At 36.5% G+C, this 19991-nt stretch overlaps 1 protein-coding gene across 7 annotated transcripts in view; it reads left to right on the top strand.

Moving 5' to 3' along the window:
- HMBOX1 (homeobox containing 1) overlaps positions 1–19991 on the top strand; it is a 275712-nt gene that overhangs the window by 95770 nt on the left and 159951 nt on the right. For 6 of the 7 annotated variants that reach the window (XM_074209195.1, XM_074209193.1, XM_074209192.1 and 3 more), the window contains one exon: positions 16679–17155. In XM_074209195.1, coding sequence (XP_074065296.1) covers positions 16679–17155 — 477 coding nt within the window. Of the gene's footprint in view, positions 1–1619; positions 1805–16678; positions 17156–19991 lie in introns of all 7 variants that reach the window. The other variant, XM_074209194.1, reaches the window with a different exon arrangement.

Here is a 19991-nt window from a genome sequence, read left to right as displayed (position 1 = left end):
TCGCAACACTGTTTTCCATTTTTATCTGAAAGCAATAAAACGTCATGAATACAGCATACATTGGTATTTAATAAACTATATCATTTTAAGGAGAAGAGACAGACAGGATATGAGAATAACTAAGATGACCTGTTGTGCAGCGAGCTAGATCAGTCATCCTCTCCAAGCTAAACTTTCCCATTCAACCAAAGTAGTAGTCCTAAGACAAGACTACCAGAAACTTAATGTCAACAAACTAGAATGTTTCCCCAAGTTGAGTAATTTGTTGCTAACTTGGAAGAAAAGATGAGTAAACACACCAGTTGACAACAGTTGAGGAGGACAAATCAGAAACTTTCAGGGATATGGTGTGTGCAGCACTGCATTTACTCTTCTGGACCAGAACACTTGCACACATGAAGATGGTTTGATGAAAATGATAGGGAAATTCAGATAAAAAAAATTCTGATAAACAGAAAACAAGAACTCCATAAGATTTACCAGCAGGATACTTTATCTGTTTCTAAGAAAGTAGTGTTTATTAAAGTGTAGGCAAACCTTAGAGAGAGATGTGGTATTCTTGACTCAGAAAAAAAGGTGGATGAAATTCAGTTTTGCACAGAGTAACGATTCAAAGTGTTTTTATGATACCCTGAAGGCTATTTGTGGATCAGATCTATGGTGTATCCTAGCTACCTCACTGCTGATGGAGATAGTCATTCTCAACAGATTGTCATCAACCAAGAGTAGAGCCATTGACCATTTACTTCAGATTGAAGTCAATCCCTCTCTAATGAAACTTCCAACTGAAAAAAAGGTTTTAAATGCCATTAGACTTTTCTCCTGTGGCAAAGCACATGTTGCTGATTTATTCCTGCTAGAATTTGCAATATGGGGGTTCACAGCTCATAAAAAAACCTGACTGAAGTAGTCTGGGTCATATGGCAAGAGAAGTTTATCCTGTAGGAATTCAAGGATATTTTCATTATCCATCTTGAGGGCTTGTTGATAATTATGTCATAATCTAGTGGCCTGCAGAGGTTTATCAGTAATTAATTATACATGAGTTTCATGATGACCTGCTTACATTATTCAGTAATAATGGCTATTGATCCAGTGCTTTCCTGTGTGTTGGTTCCCATGCTTTTTATTTTTCGGTAGGATGCTTTCAGCAGTGTTGTCAGTGGATGAAAATGGCACCCAAATTAGTGTACCACACTGATGGTTAACTATTTAACTTGAAAAAGCTACGAGCCAAGACTAAAATAAAGGGAGAGTTGGGGCTCAGCTTTTTGCTTGGAGAGATGATTGTACAATCAATGCAATTAAGTCTTTCCTGATTTTTCTAATTTTGACCTGACAATTAATACCAATACATACGTTCCTCATCAGCACACCATCTATATGTAGAGCCATTGATTACAGCAAATGGAGAAATTTTTAATACTGTAGATAAGTTTACTTATCTTGGAGCAGTATGCTTTTCAGGGATGCTCATAGATGATGACATTGATGCATGCATTGCCAGAGTTAGATGATTATTTGAGAGACTCTAAAAGAAAATATGAGAGAGACAAAACTGAAGGTCTACGGAGACATTATGCTGACCTTATTTTTGTATGTCTTTGAATCTTGGACAGTTATACCAACGCCATGCCAGGAAACTGAATCACTTTCATTTGAATTGGCTTAGGAAGATTCTGAAGACCACCTGTCAAGATAAGTTCTCAGTCACTGATAACCCTTCCTAAGCTAAGCTGCCATGTATTTAAACCCTGCTGCAGAGAGGGCAACATGGATTGGACATGATGTTCAAATGCCAAATGTATGTTTGCCTAAAAGACCACTTTAGAGCCATCTTCATCCCAGATGTTCAGAAGGACTATTTGTGTCTGACTTGTAGTAGAGTTTTCCAGCTTCTATTGGTCTGATCGGACAGTCAGACTTCATTGTACTTTGACCCCAAAACAGTGATGTCATTTTGCTCCTCTTTGAACGTGAAGGACAGTAACCAACCAATATACTTCCTGAAGACTTGCCTGTTGAAATATAGAGGTTCATCACCAGTAGATTGACCAGTTTGTGATGAATTCTTTGCCTGTGGAAGCCTATGAAACAAATAATTTCTTTCATTCTTTCACAATGCCTTTTTTTGTTTCTCTAGGGAGTAACATTAATAAAGTGGAAGAAAGGGGGGATATTCCACAAGGCTTTGATCTGATTCTTCTTTCTTTATAGTATTTTGTTTCCCATGAATTCAGTTATCATCTTTTTGCAGATGATTTTCATGTCTGTTTATCCAGTTCTAACCTCTCTCTTGCCCTCCATCCTGTCTTATATCTCTAACTGCTTGTTGGACATCTCAAAACTTATGTCCTGCAGAAATCTTAACCTCAACCTATCTAAAACTTAACGTTTTATCTTTTCTGGCAAACTCTCTTTCTCATTTTCTCTCTTATTATCAAGAGAACCACCAGCCACCCAGGCTTGAAAAGCTAGCTTCTTTGACCTTTTGCTCCCTCTTTCACTCCTGTATCAGATTTGTTGCCGAGTCATTTACCCCTTCATTTTTTTTGATTGCCTCTGGTATAGGCCCTCATCTTCTCATTTTTAGACTCTTGAAGTAGCCTGTTGGTTGGTTTCCCAGACTCACAACTCGTCCCTACCCAAGTCTGAAGTGAATATCTAATCACATTCCTGCCCCAGCCTCCCATTCACTCACTTCCAGTCTTTCCCCATTCCCTTCAGAATCAAATATAAAATCCTGAATTTGACTTCTAAACCCCTTCATAACCTATCCTCTACCTATCTTTTTTATCCTTATATTTTATTCCCCTTCATATAAAAAGAAAGATTTTATTTATTTTGAATTTTACAATTTTCCCCCAATCTTGCTTCCCTCCTCCACCCCCCACAGAAGGCAGTCTTTTAGTCTTTACATTGTTTCCATGGTATACACTGATCTAAGTTGAATGTGATGAGAGAGAAAACATATCCTTAAGGAAGAAACATAAAAGTATAAAGAGTAGTCAAATTGCATAATAAGATAACGTGTTTTTTTTTAATTGAAGGTAATAGTCTTTGTTCAAACTCCACAATTCATTCTCTGGATACACATGATATTCAGCATCGCAGATACCTTAAAATTGTGCCTGATTGTTGCACTGGTGGAATGAGCAAGTCCATTAAGATTGACCATCACCCCCATGTTGCTATTAGTGTGCATGATATTCTTCTCCTGTTGCTCATCTCACTCAGTATCAGTTCTTCCAAGTCCTTCCAGGCTTCCCTGAATTCCCATCCCTCTTGGTTTCTAATAGAACAATAGTGTTCCATCACATACATATACAGCAATTCTTCATATACTCTTGAAATTGTCCTCCTTGATATTCTTTGCAAGACAGGACCCTCAGTTTTGTGTTATGAATGTTTTCACAGCTATGTTCAGTGCCTGGAACTTCCCTCTTCATCTCCTTTCCTAGCACCCTTCACTTGTATCAAGTTCTAGCTAAAATTTGGCTTTTAAAAAGAAGTCTACGCATTCCTTCTCAGTGTTTCTTTCTATTAATATCTCCAAATTATCTTGTATACATCTTTTTAATAGTTTTTATAGATTGTTTCCTCAAATAGATTTAAATTTCCTTGAGAGTTTAATAAATGCTTATTGACTTTATAGAACATTCTGAGAATCATATAGTTTCAGATGATTTTTAAGCATTAATTTATGTAAATGTTGGAACACAGTATTGTCTTTTCTAGTGACTGGAAAGTAGATTAGTAAAAGAATGCTCAATCTTAACATTATTACATAAAATAAATCTGGATCAATCCCTTAAAAAAAAGTCCATTTACTCATGTACTCTACTGGGAGCTGGATTCAACCAAAATGAAGTTAAAGCTCAATAAAAAGAGAATTCTTCAGGCTGTTCTTAGAGAATCAAAGGAGCTGGTGGAATTGAGTGTGTCAGCCATCCAAAGGCAACAAGAAACATTATTTCCTAGAACATTTATACATCTTGTGTTGTAGTGCTCATGTTGGCAACAAGCAACAAGCCTTTTTTAAGTACTGGTGTAAACAGAAACAAAAAGAAAACCAATCACTGCATTCAAGAAGCTTATCTTCTAATGGGGGAAGACAGCATACAGTTGGGAAACTGAAAAATGGTGGAGGAGGAGGAGGAGAAGCTGTCCACATTTGGGTGTGGTGTCCTGGCCCAGAATCAAAAATCTAGTCAGGAGGGGAATAAAGTGTAGATCACCTAAGCCTATACCTAGTGTAGGGGGCCACTGAAGGAACTCACCTATGGGTTAATGAAGTAGAAAGTTCTTTAAAATTGAGATTACATTGTGGAAAATTTTGGAAAGTCAGAAGCACAATATTATGTATTTGTTAAAAGACCAGTTGCAGCTTATATGTCAGTATCATTTGCAGAAGATGAAAAGGTGAAAATATTTTTTCTGATTTGATAAGACACTTCACATTAAATTAGTCTGTATATGTTTTGATGCCCAGTGGTTTCTTTTTTTAATTAATTTTTTTTCAATCAGCTAAAATCTACCTACTCTTTTTCCTTTTCTTCCAATGTTCCTCCTAAATGAAAAGGAAAGAAACACAAAACTTCTATTATAAACATATATTGCCTAGTACATCCAAACAAATTTACACATTGATCCTGCTATATCTATCCATCCATCCATCTAAGGAGAGAGAGGTGAGGTTACTATTCTCATGGTATGTGCTCTGGTCTTTTGAGTGACCAAAGGCACTCTTTTCTGCTTGGAACTATGAGGTGAGTCCTTGATCCCCTGTGACAGCAAATTCTGGTGTGCAAGGGCTCCTCCTGGGACTGCCATCCAGGACTACAATGTGTATCTGAGTATGGGCAAAACAACAGAGTCCATCATAATCACTACCATAATTTGTTCAGTCATTGTCCAGTTGATGCACATGCCTTCAATTTTCAATTTTTTACTACCAGAAAAAGAGTTGCTATAAATATATTTGTAAGTCAAAGAGGGGTAGTCATGGTTTCACAGTCCCTTGGGTATAGTTCCTAAAAGCTCTACAGAATGTTTGTATCAGTTCACAACACTACCAGCAATGCATTAATGTCTTCTTTCTCCTACCTCCCTTCCAATATTTGTCATTTTTATTTTCTATAGTCAAGGGTATGAGACAGTATCTCATAATTGTGTTAATTTGTATTTCTCCAATCAATAGTTAGAGCATCTTTTCATATGGCTATAGAGAGTTTTGATTACTTTACCTAAAACCATTCATATCTTTTAATCATTTATCAATCAGGAGATGGATGTTTTATTTTTATAAATTTGATTCAATCCTTTATATGTTTGAAAAACGAGGTCTTTATAAGAGAAACTGCTTCACATTTTTCTCACAGTTACTGTTGCTAACTGCATTTCCCTCCATCCAATTTCTCTCTCTATTTATTCTCCTTGGCCTCCTGACTATATTTCTGATTCTGGACCAGATCATCACACTCAAATGTGAATAGCATCTCCTCCTGTCTATCCATCTCTCTGTCCATCTGCTTTCTATCTGGATATCTATTTTACCTTTCTATCAGGAGATGAGTAGCATGTTTTATCATAAATCGTCTGGAAATGTTTGGTCATTATGCTGAGCAAAGTTCATCTAAATTATTTGTCTTTACAGTACTGTTATTAGATAAATTGTTCTCCATCTTCTACTCACTTTACATTGTTTCAAACAAGTCTTCCCAGATTTCACTGAAACTTTCCCAGTCATAATTTCTTACAGCACAATAGCATCCTGTCACATCTGTGTCCTTGTCGAGAATTAATGAATTAATTTTTTGCCACCTCAGAAAGGGCTAGAAGTATTTTTGTGCAGGTTTTGCTTAGGAATAATCCCTTCCAGTTGTGGGAAATCTGGGACACTAATACATTATTGGTGGAGCTGTGAACTCATTCAACCTTTCTGGAAAGTAGTCTGGAACTATGCCCCAAGGGCAACAAAAATGTGCATACCCTTTGATTCAGCAATACCACTACTAGGTCTGTACTCTGAAGAGATGATGAAAAAAGGTAAAAACATCACTTGTACAAAGATATTCATAGCAGGCCTGTTTGTGGTGGCAAAGAATTGGAAATTAAGGAAATGTCCTTCAATTGGGGAATGGCTTAGCAAACTGTGGTATATGTATGTCTTGGAACACTATTGTTCTCTTAGAAACCAGGAGGGATGGGAATTCAGCGTAGCCTGGAGGGATTTGCATGCACTGATACTGAGCGAGATGAGCAGAACCAGAAAAACATTGCACACCCTAATAGCAACATGGGGGTGATGATCAACCTTGATGAACTTGCTCATTCCATCAGTGCAACAATTAGAGACATTTTGGAGCTGTCTGCAATGGAGGATACCATCTGTATCCAGATAAAGAGCCATGGAGTTTGAACAAACTCCAAGGACTATTACCTTTAATTTAGGGGGAAAAACTGTTATCTTATTGTCTGATATTGCTATCTCTTTTACTTTATGTTTCTTCCTTAAGGATATGATTTCTCTCTCATCACATTCAATTTGGATCAGTGTATACCATGGAAACAATGTAAAGACTGGCAAATTGTCTTCTGTGGGGTTGGGGGGAGGGAAGTAAGATTAGGGGGAACATTGTAAAACTCAAAGTAAATTAAATCTTTAAAAAAAAGGAATAATCCCTTCCTTAATCTCCCTCTAATCCTTCTTGTTCCCTTTCCCTCCTATATTTTACTGTTGAGTGAATGTGTTTCTATAACCAACTTTATATGTTCTGTGACCAGTTCAGATGAAACTGAAATCACATTTGAAACTTAACACATTGAAGTGTCACCTACTCTACCCACTCCTTTTTCCTTATTTGTTTAGTCTTGTTTGCTCACTTTTTAAAAAAATTAATTAATTTTCCAAACTACATGTGGAGATAGTTTTCAACTATCATTTTTTTAAACTTTTTTAACTTTAAACTTAAACTTTTTAAACTTTTTAGTTCCACATTTTTCTCCCTCCTTCCCTCCCATCCCAAACACAGTCATCTAATATAGATTGTACATATATAATTATGCTAACCATATTTCCATATTAATCATATTGTGAAAGCATCAGAACAAAAAGGAAGGGAAAAACATAAAAATTGAAAATAGTAAACTTTGATCTGCATTCTGATACCATAGATGGTATTTTCTATCACAAGTACTTTACAATTGTCTTTGGTCACTGTATTGTTGAAAAGAGCCAAGTTAAAAATGCTAAAGATCATCATGTAATGTTACTATTAATGTATACAATGTTCTTACCCATCAGTTCATTTAAGTCTTTCCAGACTTTCTGAAGTCCAACTGCTCATGATTACTTATGAGCAATAGCTTTCCACCCACTCCTATAAATAAGTAAAATAATTTTACCTGACCTTCCTTTTCATTTACTCTTCCCTTGTGGTTGCATTCTTCTATTAAAATTATCAAGACATAGCAGAACTACTCCCAGACCTTCTGGGGTCTAAATGACCTCAGATAATGATAAAATTCAGAAGGGGTGCATGTATCATCTCCCCATGTTAGAGTGTAAGCAGTTTTTTTAAATTCATTTAGTCTTTATGCTTGTTCATGTTTATCTCTCACAAGTCTGATAAAGCACTTCAAGACTTTCCAATTTGACAATTAGATGTAGTCAGTGCATTTAATGACCTGAAGAATCAGTTGATTGAAGTACTTAGATTAATATAACAGTATCTTCAGAAACTGTTCATAACCATTTCTGAAATATTCATCTTTATTATGTGATCTGAGCTCTGATAAGCTGTAGTTAAGATTTGGAGGCATTGTTTTGGTTTTGCTTTTAAAAATACCTTATTTCTTAAATAATATTTTCACCCCTCTCCCCTTTGCTCCCCTCTCCCTTTACTATATATGCAGAGGCATTATTTTGAAGGGATCATACTACCTCATTATTTTCTATCTTTACATTAGGATTCAAGAACAACTTCAGATCACAGGTCAACTCAATTAGTGCTCAATCCCCTGACATTCTTCAGTAGGTTTGGCTGGATACAATCCTGGGTTAGATTCAGTAGGCAGGGCAACAGTGAGGAAAGAGTGATTAACATAGATATGGAGGGGAAAGGTGGAAGGTAAGCATTGAATAAACCCTACTGTGTGCTTGCCACCACATTCAGTATTTTATATAACTTTCTCATATACTCCATACAACAACGATCAGTTTACAGTTGAGGAAACAGACATATTCAGTAATTTGCCCAGGTTAAGTGGTAGCTTTGTTTAACCTTGTTTAACCTTGGATGTGCTAGCCTGGTCAAGAAAATGGAGCCCTCTTTTGCACCAAAGGTCTAGCTCTCAGTTCTTCTCTCCTGGTTGAAAGGGGTACTACCATAGCTGTCTTCTTTTCAATGATTACTTCTTTGGGGTTAGATAGCTTCCTATTCCACAGTTGCTAGTAAACGTCTCAGACCAGAGTTGAACTTGAGCTCTGGTCTTCCTGATTCTGGGCCCAACTCTCTTAATTTATATACATGGTATGTTCCTGTAAGAAGAGTAGAATGACGGGCAACTAGGTGGCACAGTGGATAGAGCAATGGCCCTGGAGTCAGGAGAATCTTGATACTTATTAACAGTGGGCAAGTCACTTAACCCCATCGTTTTAATAAAATGACATCAACAATAATAAAACATCAAAAAAGGAGTAAAATGAACTGATCCTGTTGAGGAAAGCCAAGGATAGAAAAAAGACTTTTTTCAGCTACATTGATAAAGTAAGTTCAAATAAGACACAGAGTCATCACATGACATATGTGTGATAATGATAATAGATAAAAAAGCACAGATACTCAACTCTTATTTGCTTCTTTTTTTAACTATTGTCTTCCTCTTGCCTCTGTCATAAAGAAAATCTAAACCCACTGACTTTTATTTTATTTTTTTATTTTTATTATTTTTCTTTTAGGTTTTTGCAAGTCAAATGGGGTTAAGTGGCTTGCCCAAGGCCACACATCTAGGTAATTATTAAGTGTCTGAGACCAGATTTGAACCCAGGTACTCCTGACTCCAAGGCCAGTGCTTTATCCACTATACCACCTAGCCACCCCCATTTGCTTCTAATGTTTTCTGCCAACAGTAATAAAATGCAAATAGAGAATATGTGTATACATTAAGTAAGCAGAGAGTAAGAAAAGCATATCTAACTGCCATTGATGAATTGACCATATGATCTATATAGCCTGACCAGATGAGGAAAATAGAGTTTGCAATGTGTAGACCACTGAGCTTGACTTTTTTCCTAGCACATTCCTTGAAGATATTATTAATTTAATAACTATTTATTGAATGTATGCCATGTTACAGATAACATAACATAATAGGGACCAAAGATTTGAGGACTAAAAGGAGAAAGTCTCTTTCTTTACTTTCTACTTAGCTACACAATGAAGACACAGATAAATAAATACAAGATCTATATAGCAAATTTAAATGAGCAATATCACTAAAGGGATCATTGAAATATTGACCATTTATGAAAAGAAAATGCTGTCAATTAAGTTTTCTTTACTTCAAAGAACATATCTGATTAATGCAGCAATGAATTTGTATCTGACTCGGGAATCAGTTTTTAAGAACTATGAGAGATTTTTGCCTGAATTGGTGTCATGGAACTATTGCTGATGAATAGTAGTTATTGTTTATCATCATTCTCAAAGAGAATCAATGGCATCAGAGATTGATGTGTACTTGCATGTGAATTGGATCTAAGTGAGACAGAGCTGTGCAGAGATATCAGATTTATTCCTCCAGAGTCATTGAAGTCCAATGGCAAGATAAAAAGTCAAGATCATTGGAAGTCTCAGATGTAGTGGGTGACCCTGGCCTTTCTAAATTAAGGTCTTTCCTAGTTCTCAATTTGTCTAAGGCCACAGTCATTCAGTGACTAAGGACTAGATAAGAGTTGGACTCAATTTACCATCACCCTTGTGGAATAAGTGGAATCTCTCTGATCTCCAGCTTAAACATTCAGGAAAATGCCAAATGAAAATTCGCTTGTAAAATTTTTTAAATAAAATTTAAACTTTCAGAAGAGGTTAAAAACACAGTTTGTACAGTCCTCACCATCATTTCTGTAAGTGCACTTATAGCACCAACACCCCTAGAACTCAGAGATAGTTATCAGTGAGCATAGAGAAAAAGATGCAAAGTTCAAATAGTTATCATTGCAGAGAACCAATCAATGTATACAGTAGGGGAAAAATGGAATTCTAACTCCTTTGACAACTACTTGAATATTAGAAGAGTGCCAGAACTAGCAGCGACCAGAAATTGAAAGAGAAACCACAGTAGGACATTTCTCCAAGAAAAGTACATGGATTCAACCCTTAGGCAAGAAAGTAACCAAGACAGCAACTGTGGAACAGGAAGCTATCTTACCCAAGAGAAGCAATCATTGAAAGGAAGACAGCTATGGTAGTACCTCTTTCAACCAGGAGAGAAGAACTGAGAGCTAGACCTTTGGTGCAAAAGAGGGCTCCATTTTCCTGACCAGGCTAGAACATCCAAGGTTAAACAAAGCTACCAAAGTCCTTCCACAAGAGACCAGAGCCAAGTCTTAAGAAAAAGTTTCAATTTGGAATCTTCAGGTAAAGTAGAAGTATGAGTAAAAAAATACTGAAAAAAAACCATAATGATTATGTTCCAGGGATGCCTAAGACATGAATTGAAAGGAAGAAAATAATTCCAAATCACGTACAAGGAAAGCCTCCAAGCAGAATAGTATCTTGGTCACATGACCATGTAGAACTCCAAGAAGCAAAGATGCAAGAAATTGGGTTTTTTTAAAAAGGAAAAGTTTGCACTTCTATTAATAAATTTTTAAAAGAATTGGAGAAGAAATGAGAACTATGAAATAAACTTGGAAAGGGTATTTATAGTTTGGCACAAGCAGTATAGAAATATACCCAATTAACAGATAGTTTCATTGAAAATTAAAATTAATGATTGCACAAGATATAAAAAGATTAAAACAAAGTCAAAAGTTTGAAAAATACCACAAAATGTAAGGTATTTTATGTTTAAAAAAATCCAAAACTCACCTAATATTCATTCACTTACTTGAAAACAATGACCAAAAACACCCCATTTCAAGAAAGAATAAAAGAAATAAGGATAAAGTGAAAAAATAGAATTACTAATCTCAAAGATATGCTCAAAACTTCTTGGTATGTGTCACAGCCAAAATCAGAACTTGTATCATAGCAAAAGTATTTTAATTATCTACTAGGAAAGCAGGAATTCAAATACAAAAGAACTGGTCAGGACCATACAATATTTTGTAATTACTAGAAAGGACTACATAAAATACAGTGTCTCAAAAAAAGATTTGTTTACAGCCAGTAGTAAAGTAACTAGCAAAATTTTTTATAATCCTACAGTAGGGAGGGGGTGGGGGTGGGGAGAGAGAACCTTCAGTAAAATAGAAGACTAACAGATATTCATGATGAAAAGACCAGAACTAAGTAGAAATATTAAAAAGTCGATCAGTATTAGGATAAACTTTTTACATTCTACCAAATAGAATGTTACAAATTATCTCTTCAGAAAAAGAAAAGGCTGAGGGGAAAGGATTACAGTAGGTGGAAATGTGGGAAAACTTTACATAAATAAAGAGGAACGGGGAGAGTGTGAGTTACTTGAACCTCTTCATCTTTTTTTAGTCAAAAGAGAGTAGGATGCACACAAAATACACAGATTTTGGATTAAAAATTATCAACAATCATTTCAAGAAGTAAAAGTAGGTACCTCTTCAGGTAAGTAGAGAATCCAAAAATTGCTGACTTTACATCTTATGCTTTCCATCTCTTGCTGGGCATTGTGTGTCCTTTTAGGGTATGAGGCAAGGAGCTGGGACAGATGTCTTCCAGTTGTCCCAAAAGATTTCTCCTTGCCCCAAAGTAATAACTTCCTGCTGCCAGCCTATGGAATAGGGAAAAACTCTGGGGCAAAGAAAAGCAACCTATTCTTTGACTTCAGGATTTTTTTTTTTTAGAATTTTACAAGGTAATAGGGTTAAGTGACTTGCCCAGGGTCATACAACTAGGTAATTATTAAGTGTCTGAGGTCACATTTGGGTTCTCCTGATTCCAGGGCCAGTTCTCCCCCTAGCTGCCCCAACTTCAGGCTTTTTATCTTTTGCTACACCTAACCTTTGAGGGAAAAAGAAGAGGAAAATTAATGGAGAATGGGACTTCTTTCTCCTGTTTGTCAGGTTCAGTTTCCATCACTTGCTATGCCTTTTTCCTGCCTAATCTCTACCCTATGGAGGAAGCCTTCCATGACCATGTCATGTTAGATTTGCCTGAGTGTGTGCGTGTGTGTGTGAGCACACACGCACACACATCGTTGATCCCCTCTTATCTTTTCTCCAAAAGATTATATCCTCTGTCATCTTCTTGTAGACTATAATCTCCAATATCTTCAAATCTATCTGTTCCTTCCTTCCAACCCTCAAACATTGTCAAATCACAATTTTTTTTTCAAGGCAGTGGGGTTAAGTGGCTTGCCCAAGGTCACACAACTAGGTAATTATTAAGTGTCTGAGGCTAGATTTGAACTCAGGTACTCCTGACTCCAGGGTCGGTGCTCTATCCACTGCGCCACCTAGCCACCCCTCAAATCACAATTTTTAAAGGTGTGGCTTCTTCAAGTTTAGACTGAAATGGGGAAGAGGAGATATTTTGTTACAGGATTTTAGATAGTGGTTTAAGTGAGGATTTTTATACTGAGTTTACATTTAAATAAAAATCACCTTCATTTGATCCTACTATCAAGTTAATCATTAAAAATGATTCCTAAAAGCATCCTAAATTCATTAAAAGATCCTCTGTTGACCCTACTATTTCCACTATCATCCTTTGCATCCTGTCTTTTCTCATTTACCTTTACTCACTTTCTGTTGCAATCTGACTTCCAATTGTATCATTCAACTGAAACTGCTCTCCAAAGTAAGTAATAATCCCATAATTACTAATGTAATTGGTCTCTTCCCAGTCTTGATCCTTATTAACACTTTTTGTCACTGTTGAACCCTTGATTCTTTGGTTTAGGTTTTAGTTACACTGATCTCTCCTGGTTCTTTTAGGGACTTTTTTCTTTTGCTTTTCTTTGTACCTCTAGCACTTAGCACAGTGCCTAGAAAATAAGTGCTTAATAAATGATTACTAACTGGCTAGTTGAATACTCTCTCCCTCCCTTTGTATGCAGTCCTTTTCTGAGTTCATTTGAGAAGGAGGGATGTAGGACTATTTATTCAGAAACATGAAAGCTAAAGATAAACTGCTAAGAAAGTTAACTAGTCAGATTAAGATTAACTAAACTAGAGAGTATGTGAAGGTGAATAATAAGAAATATGCACATTGGTCACAGTCAAGTGATTTTTACAACCCCTGATCTAGCAACTTTATTAGCCAGGTGATCTGACCACTATACTGTATAGTGGGTCCCGTTGCCTAACTGGGAATACAAAGCAGTGGTGAGGATCACTGTCTCAATTTGAAATCAGTTCATTTTTCATTGAAGAAAAGGGGTTTTATTCTTCTGTGGTGCAGGAGAAAAAAATTATGCCACTTGGGTTTTTTCACTGAGGCCAATGTGCTGGGACAACTATGGAAGGATAGAAAAAAGTGCCACTTAGGACCTTCATTGAAGTATTTATCATTATCTTAAGGGAATATCTCCCAATTTGACCTGGCATGAGATATTTCCAAAAAATACAGTAGACATAGGAGCTGAGGGAAATTGATTTCCAGGAAAAAGAAACTGAAGCTAAAAAAATTAAAACAAATGTATGTGAACATTATTTGTCAGATTCGTACAAAATTGTTACCTGAGCCAGTTATTATAGGCCACTAATTCTGTAAGTATACTTATTAGTGGGGCAGCTAGGTGGCACAGTAGATAGAGTATGGGCCCTGGAGTCAGGAGTACCTGAGTTCACATCCAGCCTCATACACTTAATAATTACCTAGCTGTGTGGCCTTTGGCAAACCATTTAACCCCATTTGCCTTGCAAAACCTAAAAAAAAAAAAAAAAAAAAAAAAGAATGCTTATTAGTGCTGGATATGTTGCCTAGGCTATATATTGTATATTCTGAGAAACAAACATTTTTAATCTTATTTTTGAAAGTCCATCTTTTTCCCTGGAAGAGGACATTCAGCCTTGCTGGGTAGTTGATTCTTGGCTGCATTCTAAGCTCTTTTGCCTTCCGGTATATTGTATTCCAAGCCCTACAAGCTTCCAATGTAGTTGCTGCTAAGTCCTGTGTGATCCTGACTGCAGCTCCACGATATTTGAACTGTGTCCTTCTGGCTGCTTGTAATATTTTCTCTTTGACTTGGGAATTCTGGAACTTGGCTATAATATTCCTAGGGGTTGGTTTTTTGGGATCTCTTTCTCGGGGGGATCGGTGGATTCTCTCCATTTCTATTTTGCCCTCTGCTTCTAGAATATCAGGGCAATTTTCCTGTAGTAATTCTTTGAAAATGATGTCAAGGCTCTTTTCCTGATCATGACTTTCAGGTATTCCAGTAATTTTTAAATTATCTTTCCTGAGTCTGTTTTCCATATCAGTTGTTTTTTCAATGAGATATTTCACATTTTCTTCTAATTTTTCATTTTTTTTTGTTTTGAAGTATTGATTCCTGATTTCTGGTAAATTCATCAATCTCCCTGAATTCTATTCTTTGTCTGAAGGATTTATTCTCCTCAGAGAGTTTTCTTATCTCTTTTTCCATCTGGCCAATTTTGCTTTTTAAAGCATTCTTTTCCTCAATAACTTTTTGAACTGTTTTATCCATTTGACCTAAGCTGGTTTTTAGCATGCTGTTTTCTTCAGCATTTTTTTTGGATTTCCTTGACTAAGCTGCTGACTTCATTTTCATGTTTTTCCTGCATCTCTTTCCTTTCTTTTCCCAGTTTTTCTTCCATCTCCCTCGTTTGATTTTCAAAGTCTTTTTTGAGCTCTGTCATAGCCTGAGCCCAATTTCTGTTTTTCTTGGAATCTTTAGATGCAGGAGCTTGTGCTTCCTCATCTTCAGACTGAGTATTTTGATCCTTCTTGGGCTCATTTGCAAAATATTTCTCAATGGTCTTCCTCTTATTTCTCTGCTTGCTCGTTTTCCCAGCCTGGGCCTGGTTTTGGGGTGCTTCCTGAGCTTTTGGGACACTCCCACAAGGGTCTTAGTGTGTGAGGCTCTGTCCTCCCTCCTGGTCTGTGAATGACCATAAGCACCCCCCTCTACCACGGGCTGAGGTGGGGGGGCTGTTGTTCTCTGGGGGGGCCTAGACTGGGATCAGGATCTGAATGTGGTCAGAGCCCCAGAGTCCTGTTCCAGGGGCAGAGGACAGAGTTCTCTCTCTCTTCACTACCCTCCCTCAGCTCAATGGGCTCTTGCCCTTGGGGCTCCTGCTTCCGGGCTCCACCTGCTTCTGTTTCCCTGTCTGGACTGTGGAAAGACCAAGCTGCTTGCTGTGTGCCCTGAGGGCTGGGCTCCACATGCTCGCTCTTACAGAAGTCCCCCGCTGTTCCCCCACTTTGTGCCTGATGCTCCCTGGGGTGCAGCTCAGGAGACTCCCCCACTGCTGTGAGCTGTGACTCCCAGCGCCCTGGGGCTGCCTCCGGGAGGCTGAAGTTCTTTCACTCTGGCGGACCACCCCTCTGGCAGCTGCCCCTTCGACCCTGGGGAGCAGAGCCTTTCTGCTCTTTTCCAGGTTACCTTGAGTAGGAGAACTGCCTCACTGGGTCCCTTTGTGGGTTCTGTCTCTCGAAAGTTTAGTTAGAGTCCTTAGCTTATGAGTTTTATCAGAGAGCTCCTAAGACTGGATCCCTTCATGTCGCCATCTTGGCTCCACCCCCTTAAGCTTATTTTTGGATGGACTGTCATACCCAGTGATGGTTAAAGGAAACCTTAGCTATGCAAGTAATTTTCAAAGAATTAGAAGGACTTTCTCTTCCATTCTTCCCCTCCCTCCCTCTCTTTCTCTCTCTCAGAAACTTCTTTTTTTAACCTTTACAAAAAGAATGAATAAGTCAAATAAGAGTATACTTTTGAATCTACTCAATGAAAAAAAGAATCTACTCAATGAATTGGATGACAAGACACATAATAAGCCTCTTATGTATCATTAGAAGAATTTTCCATTAATGTTTCTTTTAGTTTTTGTTTATAGTGATAGTTTGCTTGAAGTATTTTTTCCTTATAAAAATGATAGGACAAATTTTGTTAATAATTGAGATGTCAAATCCAAGTTTTTTGACTATCATTTGTTATTCCTTTAACCTAGAATTATAAAATAGAGATAAAAAAGACCTCTTTGAAGTATAAAATCATTCTTGGGGTAGTTTAAAATGCTTTCATTTGAAATACAAGCTTGTTTTTATAGTTGAATTTTTTATTCATATATCTTAAAATTGAGAAAAATACAAAATTTAACACTTTGTTATATTTTCATTTATTTGCCACCAGAAGAAACTCTTTCAGCCTTTGTAATTCACTATATGAAAGAATTTTAGATACTATTTTAAACAAAAATGTATATAACTTTATATGAATCCATATTCCATCCTTTTAAGTTTCCTAGTAACAGTATAATTTTTTTATCTATCATTTTTTTCTTTAGTTTGCTGGAAACCATGTCTCACTACACAGATGAACCCAGATTTACTATAGAACAAATAGACCTGCTTCAGCGCCTACGACGTACTGGAATGACCAAACATGAAATTCTCCATGCTTTGGAAACTTTGGATCGTCTTGATCAAGAGCATAATGACAAATTTGGGAGAAGGCCCAGCTATGGAGGAGGTTCTTATGGAAATAGTACCAACAATGTCCCAGCATCTTCTTCTACAGCTACAGCTTCCACACAGACCCAACATTCGGGGATGTCCCCATCACCTAGCAACAGTTATGATACTTCCCCACAACCTTGTACTACCAATCAGAATGGAAGGGAGAGTAATGAGAGGTTGTCCACTTCGAATGGAAAAATGTCTCCCACTCGTTATCATGCAAACAGCATGGGTCAGAGATCATACAGTTTTGAAGCCTCAGAAGAGGACCTAGACGTAGATGATAAAGTGGAGGAATTAATGAGGTTAGATACATTTGTATTATTTTGATATTGTTTTCAGAATTCCCTTGAGATTCTGTCAATAACATTGTGTCTTAATGTAATATTATTTTTAGGACTTTCAGGACTGTGTAATTTATCCTGTAAGATGGAGTAAATAAAACTTCAGATTTTAGATAATAATTTATCCTTTAGTTAGGTGAAGTAAAAGTATTTCAACTGCTGGATATTGAGGAAGGGCATTTTGAGTAAACATAATGTCACGTCATAACCAGGATTTTGTATTAGTCTAATTAAATGCCTAGTACATAGTAGATATTTATTAAAATATTTTTAAGTTGAATTGACTGTCTTAGGAATGTCTTAGAACATTTACTAAGTGATTATTATAGTCTCAGTAAGAGTTAATGATGGCCTGAATAGGATAGTTAGGCAGACCAAGATATATAAAAACCTTTCAGAATTGGACTGCATGTGGGGTTAAACAGAAGTCAAATTGTTCTGTGTGACCAAATGACAGGTTTGTATTTGACAATAAGTAGATTGAGTTAACTTTGAAGAGAATCATTTTGAATCAAGTAGTGTGAGCAGGAGTCAAATTTCAAAGCATTTTGGATTGAAAGAGACTGGATCCAGAATAATATTGCAGTAGGCTGGAGAATGAAAAAGAAGAAAGGGTTCACTTTATAGATATTTTCTATAATTACGTGTGTGATCTTGGGCATATTACTTAACCCCATTGCCTTGCAAAAAAAAAAAGATTTTTCTTAGTTTTTGTTCTTTTAAACAAAATTTAAAGATTATCTTTATTTTTTTGCAGTAATTTCTATTTTAGGTTTGGGAAAATGTCTTTTTGTATAGAAATTTCTGTGTTAGACAATAATTACTCATAAAGAGGCAATGTATTCTAGTAAAAGATCACTAGATTACAGTTAGAGACCTGGGATATCTAACTGTGACCTTGGACAAGTCCTTTCTAGATCTATAATACACTCCATTTTTATGTAGCACTTCACAATATTTTTCAAAGCTCTTTTCATGAGTGGAAATTTGAATAACATAATTTTCACTCAATATAAAAAATAATTTGCTTAACAAGTAACTTTCTGCAAATGGAATTGCTTTTTCCATGACACTTTGGTAAACCAAAATCAAGTAAAGCTAGAAAATACTTTGATGCATTTTAGAAAAAGGACTGATGTCCTATGTACAAAACTGGCTTTTGAACTGAACAGTGGAGTTGAGGCCAGAATTCAAATTTAGCTTCACATACTTATTAGTTTTGTTATTCTGTACAAGCCATTTAACCTTTTTCTGTCTCATTTTCCTCATCTACGAAATGGGATTTTTGATTAAAAAAAAAATTTACCTCCAGTGTTGTTAAAGATAAAAATGAGGTAATATTTGGGAATCCATTTGCAAGGTGTAAAATGTTAGATCTCATTAGGAAATGCCCAAACTAGACTTGATGCATATCATTCATTCTCTTTAATCAAATGTAAATTTGGGATGCTTTTGTTTTACTTTATCAGATTGAATTTTTTGTCAAACTTTTTAAGTTCAGGCTTTTTTAGAAATCATTGCTCTCAATTGATTTGAAATCAGACCTGCCTCAGAAAGGGCAAGAAGTTTTATAAGGGATCAGATAGGTGTCAGTTCAAACAGCGAGTTGATTCTGTATATTCTGGAGTAGCTTTTAATTTGCCACAACAATTTTTTTTTGTTTTCTTGTTGGTTTTTGGTTGTTGCAAGGCATTGGGTTTAAGTGACTTGCCCAAAGTCACAAAGCTAAATAAGTATTAAGTGTCTGAGACCAGATTTGAACTCAGGTTCCCTTGATTCCAGGGCCAGTGCTCTATCCACTTTGTCAACTAGCTGCCCCCATAGTTCATTTTTAATTAAAAACAGTATATTGTATATTAGAAGACTGAAAGTAGAGAATTTTAGATGAAGCAAACTTAAAATATAATAATAGATAGCTTTTACATAGTGCTTTAAAGCTTGAAAAATGCTTCTTAATATCATTTATTCCTCATAGGATGTCTGTAAAGTAGATGATAGTGTTATCCCTATTTTATAGTTGATGAAATTGAAGTTTAGAGAGTTCAGAAGCTATAGGGGACTTTAAATGCCTAAGAGATTTTATAATTGATCCTGAAGACACTAGGGAGCCACTGTCATTTAGAGGGTGAGGGTGTGGCATAGTCAGGATTTTAGAAAGATTACTTTGACAGCTGATTAGAAAATCGACTGGAGTGGGGAGATTTGAGACATGGTGACTGACTGTCCAGTTGGTTATTGCAGTAGTCCAGGTATGAGGTGACAAAAGAACCACCCAAGCATGATGTCAGAGCAATGAAGTGACTGTATACAGATGCTATAAAGGCAAAATTTACATTTATGAGAGACACAACTTTTAATGAAGGGCTTACTGTATGTGAAGGACTATGCTGAGGGCCTGGAAAAACAATACAAGCAAGGAAGATAGTACTTGCCCTCAAGGGCCTTGAATTCTAAGTGAGAAAGGTGTCCATAAAGGAGAGATGGAAGTATGAGAGCATGGCATCTAGGTGGAGCCATGTGGAAGTGGTAGAGGACTGGTGCTATGACAAGATAGATCCAAAGCTCATCTATCAAAGCCAAAAACCTCAGAGACAGAATCCAGTTAATAGATCCCAGGGAAGCGGTGAGGTGATGGTCACAGTGAAAGATATGTCATGAATATAGACCAGGAATCAACCTTTTGCCTGAGTCCTGATTGATGAATGAGTAGGATATAGTTAGATATATAAGGGATAGCATGAGAATTCAATTCAATTCAGTAAGCTTCATTACATCTCTTTTGTGCTAGGATACAAAG

This window comes from Macrotis lagotis, chromosome 1 (assembly GCF_037893015.1).
Source record: "Macrotis lagotis isolate mMagLag1 chromosome 1, bilby.v1.9.chrom.fasta, whole genome shotgun sequence".
Taxonomy (NCBI): domain Eukaryota; kingdom Metazoa; phylum Chordata; class Mammalia; order Peramelemorphia; family Peramelidae; genus Macrotis; species Macrotis lagotis.
The sequence above is the reverse complement of the archived record's forward strand: the minus strand, read 5'-3'. Positions and strand labels throughout refer to the sequence as shown.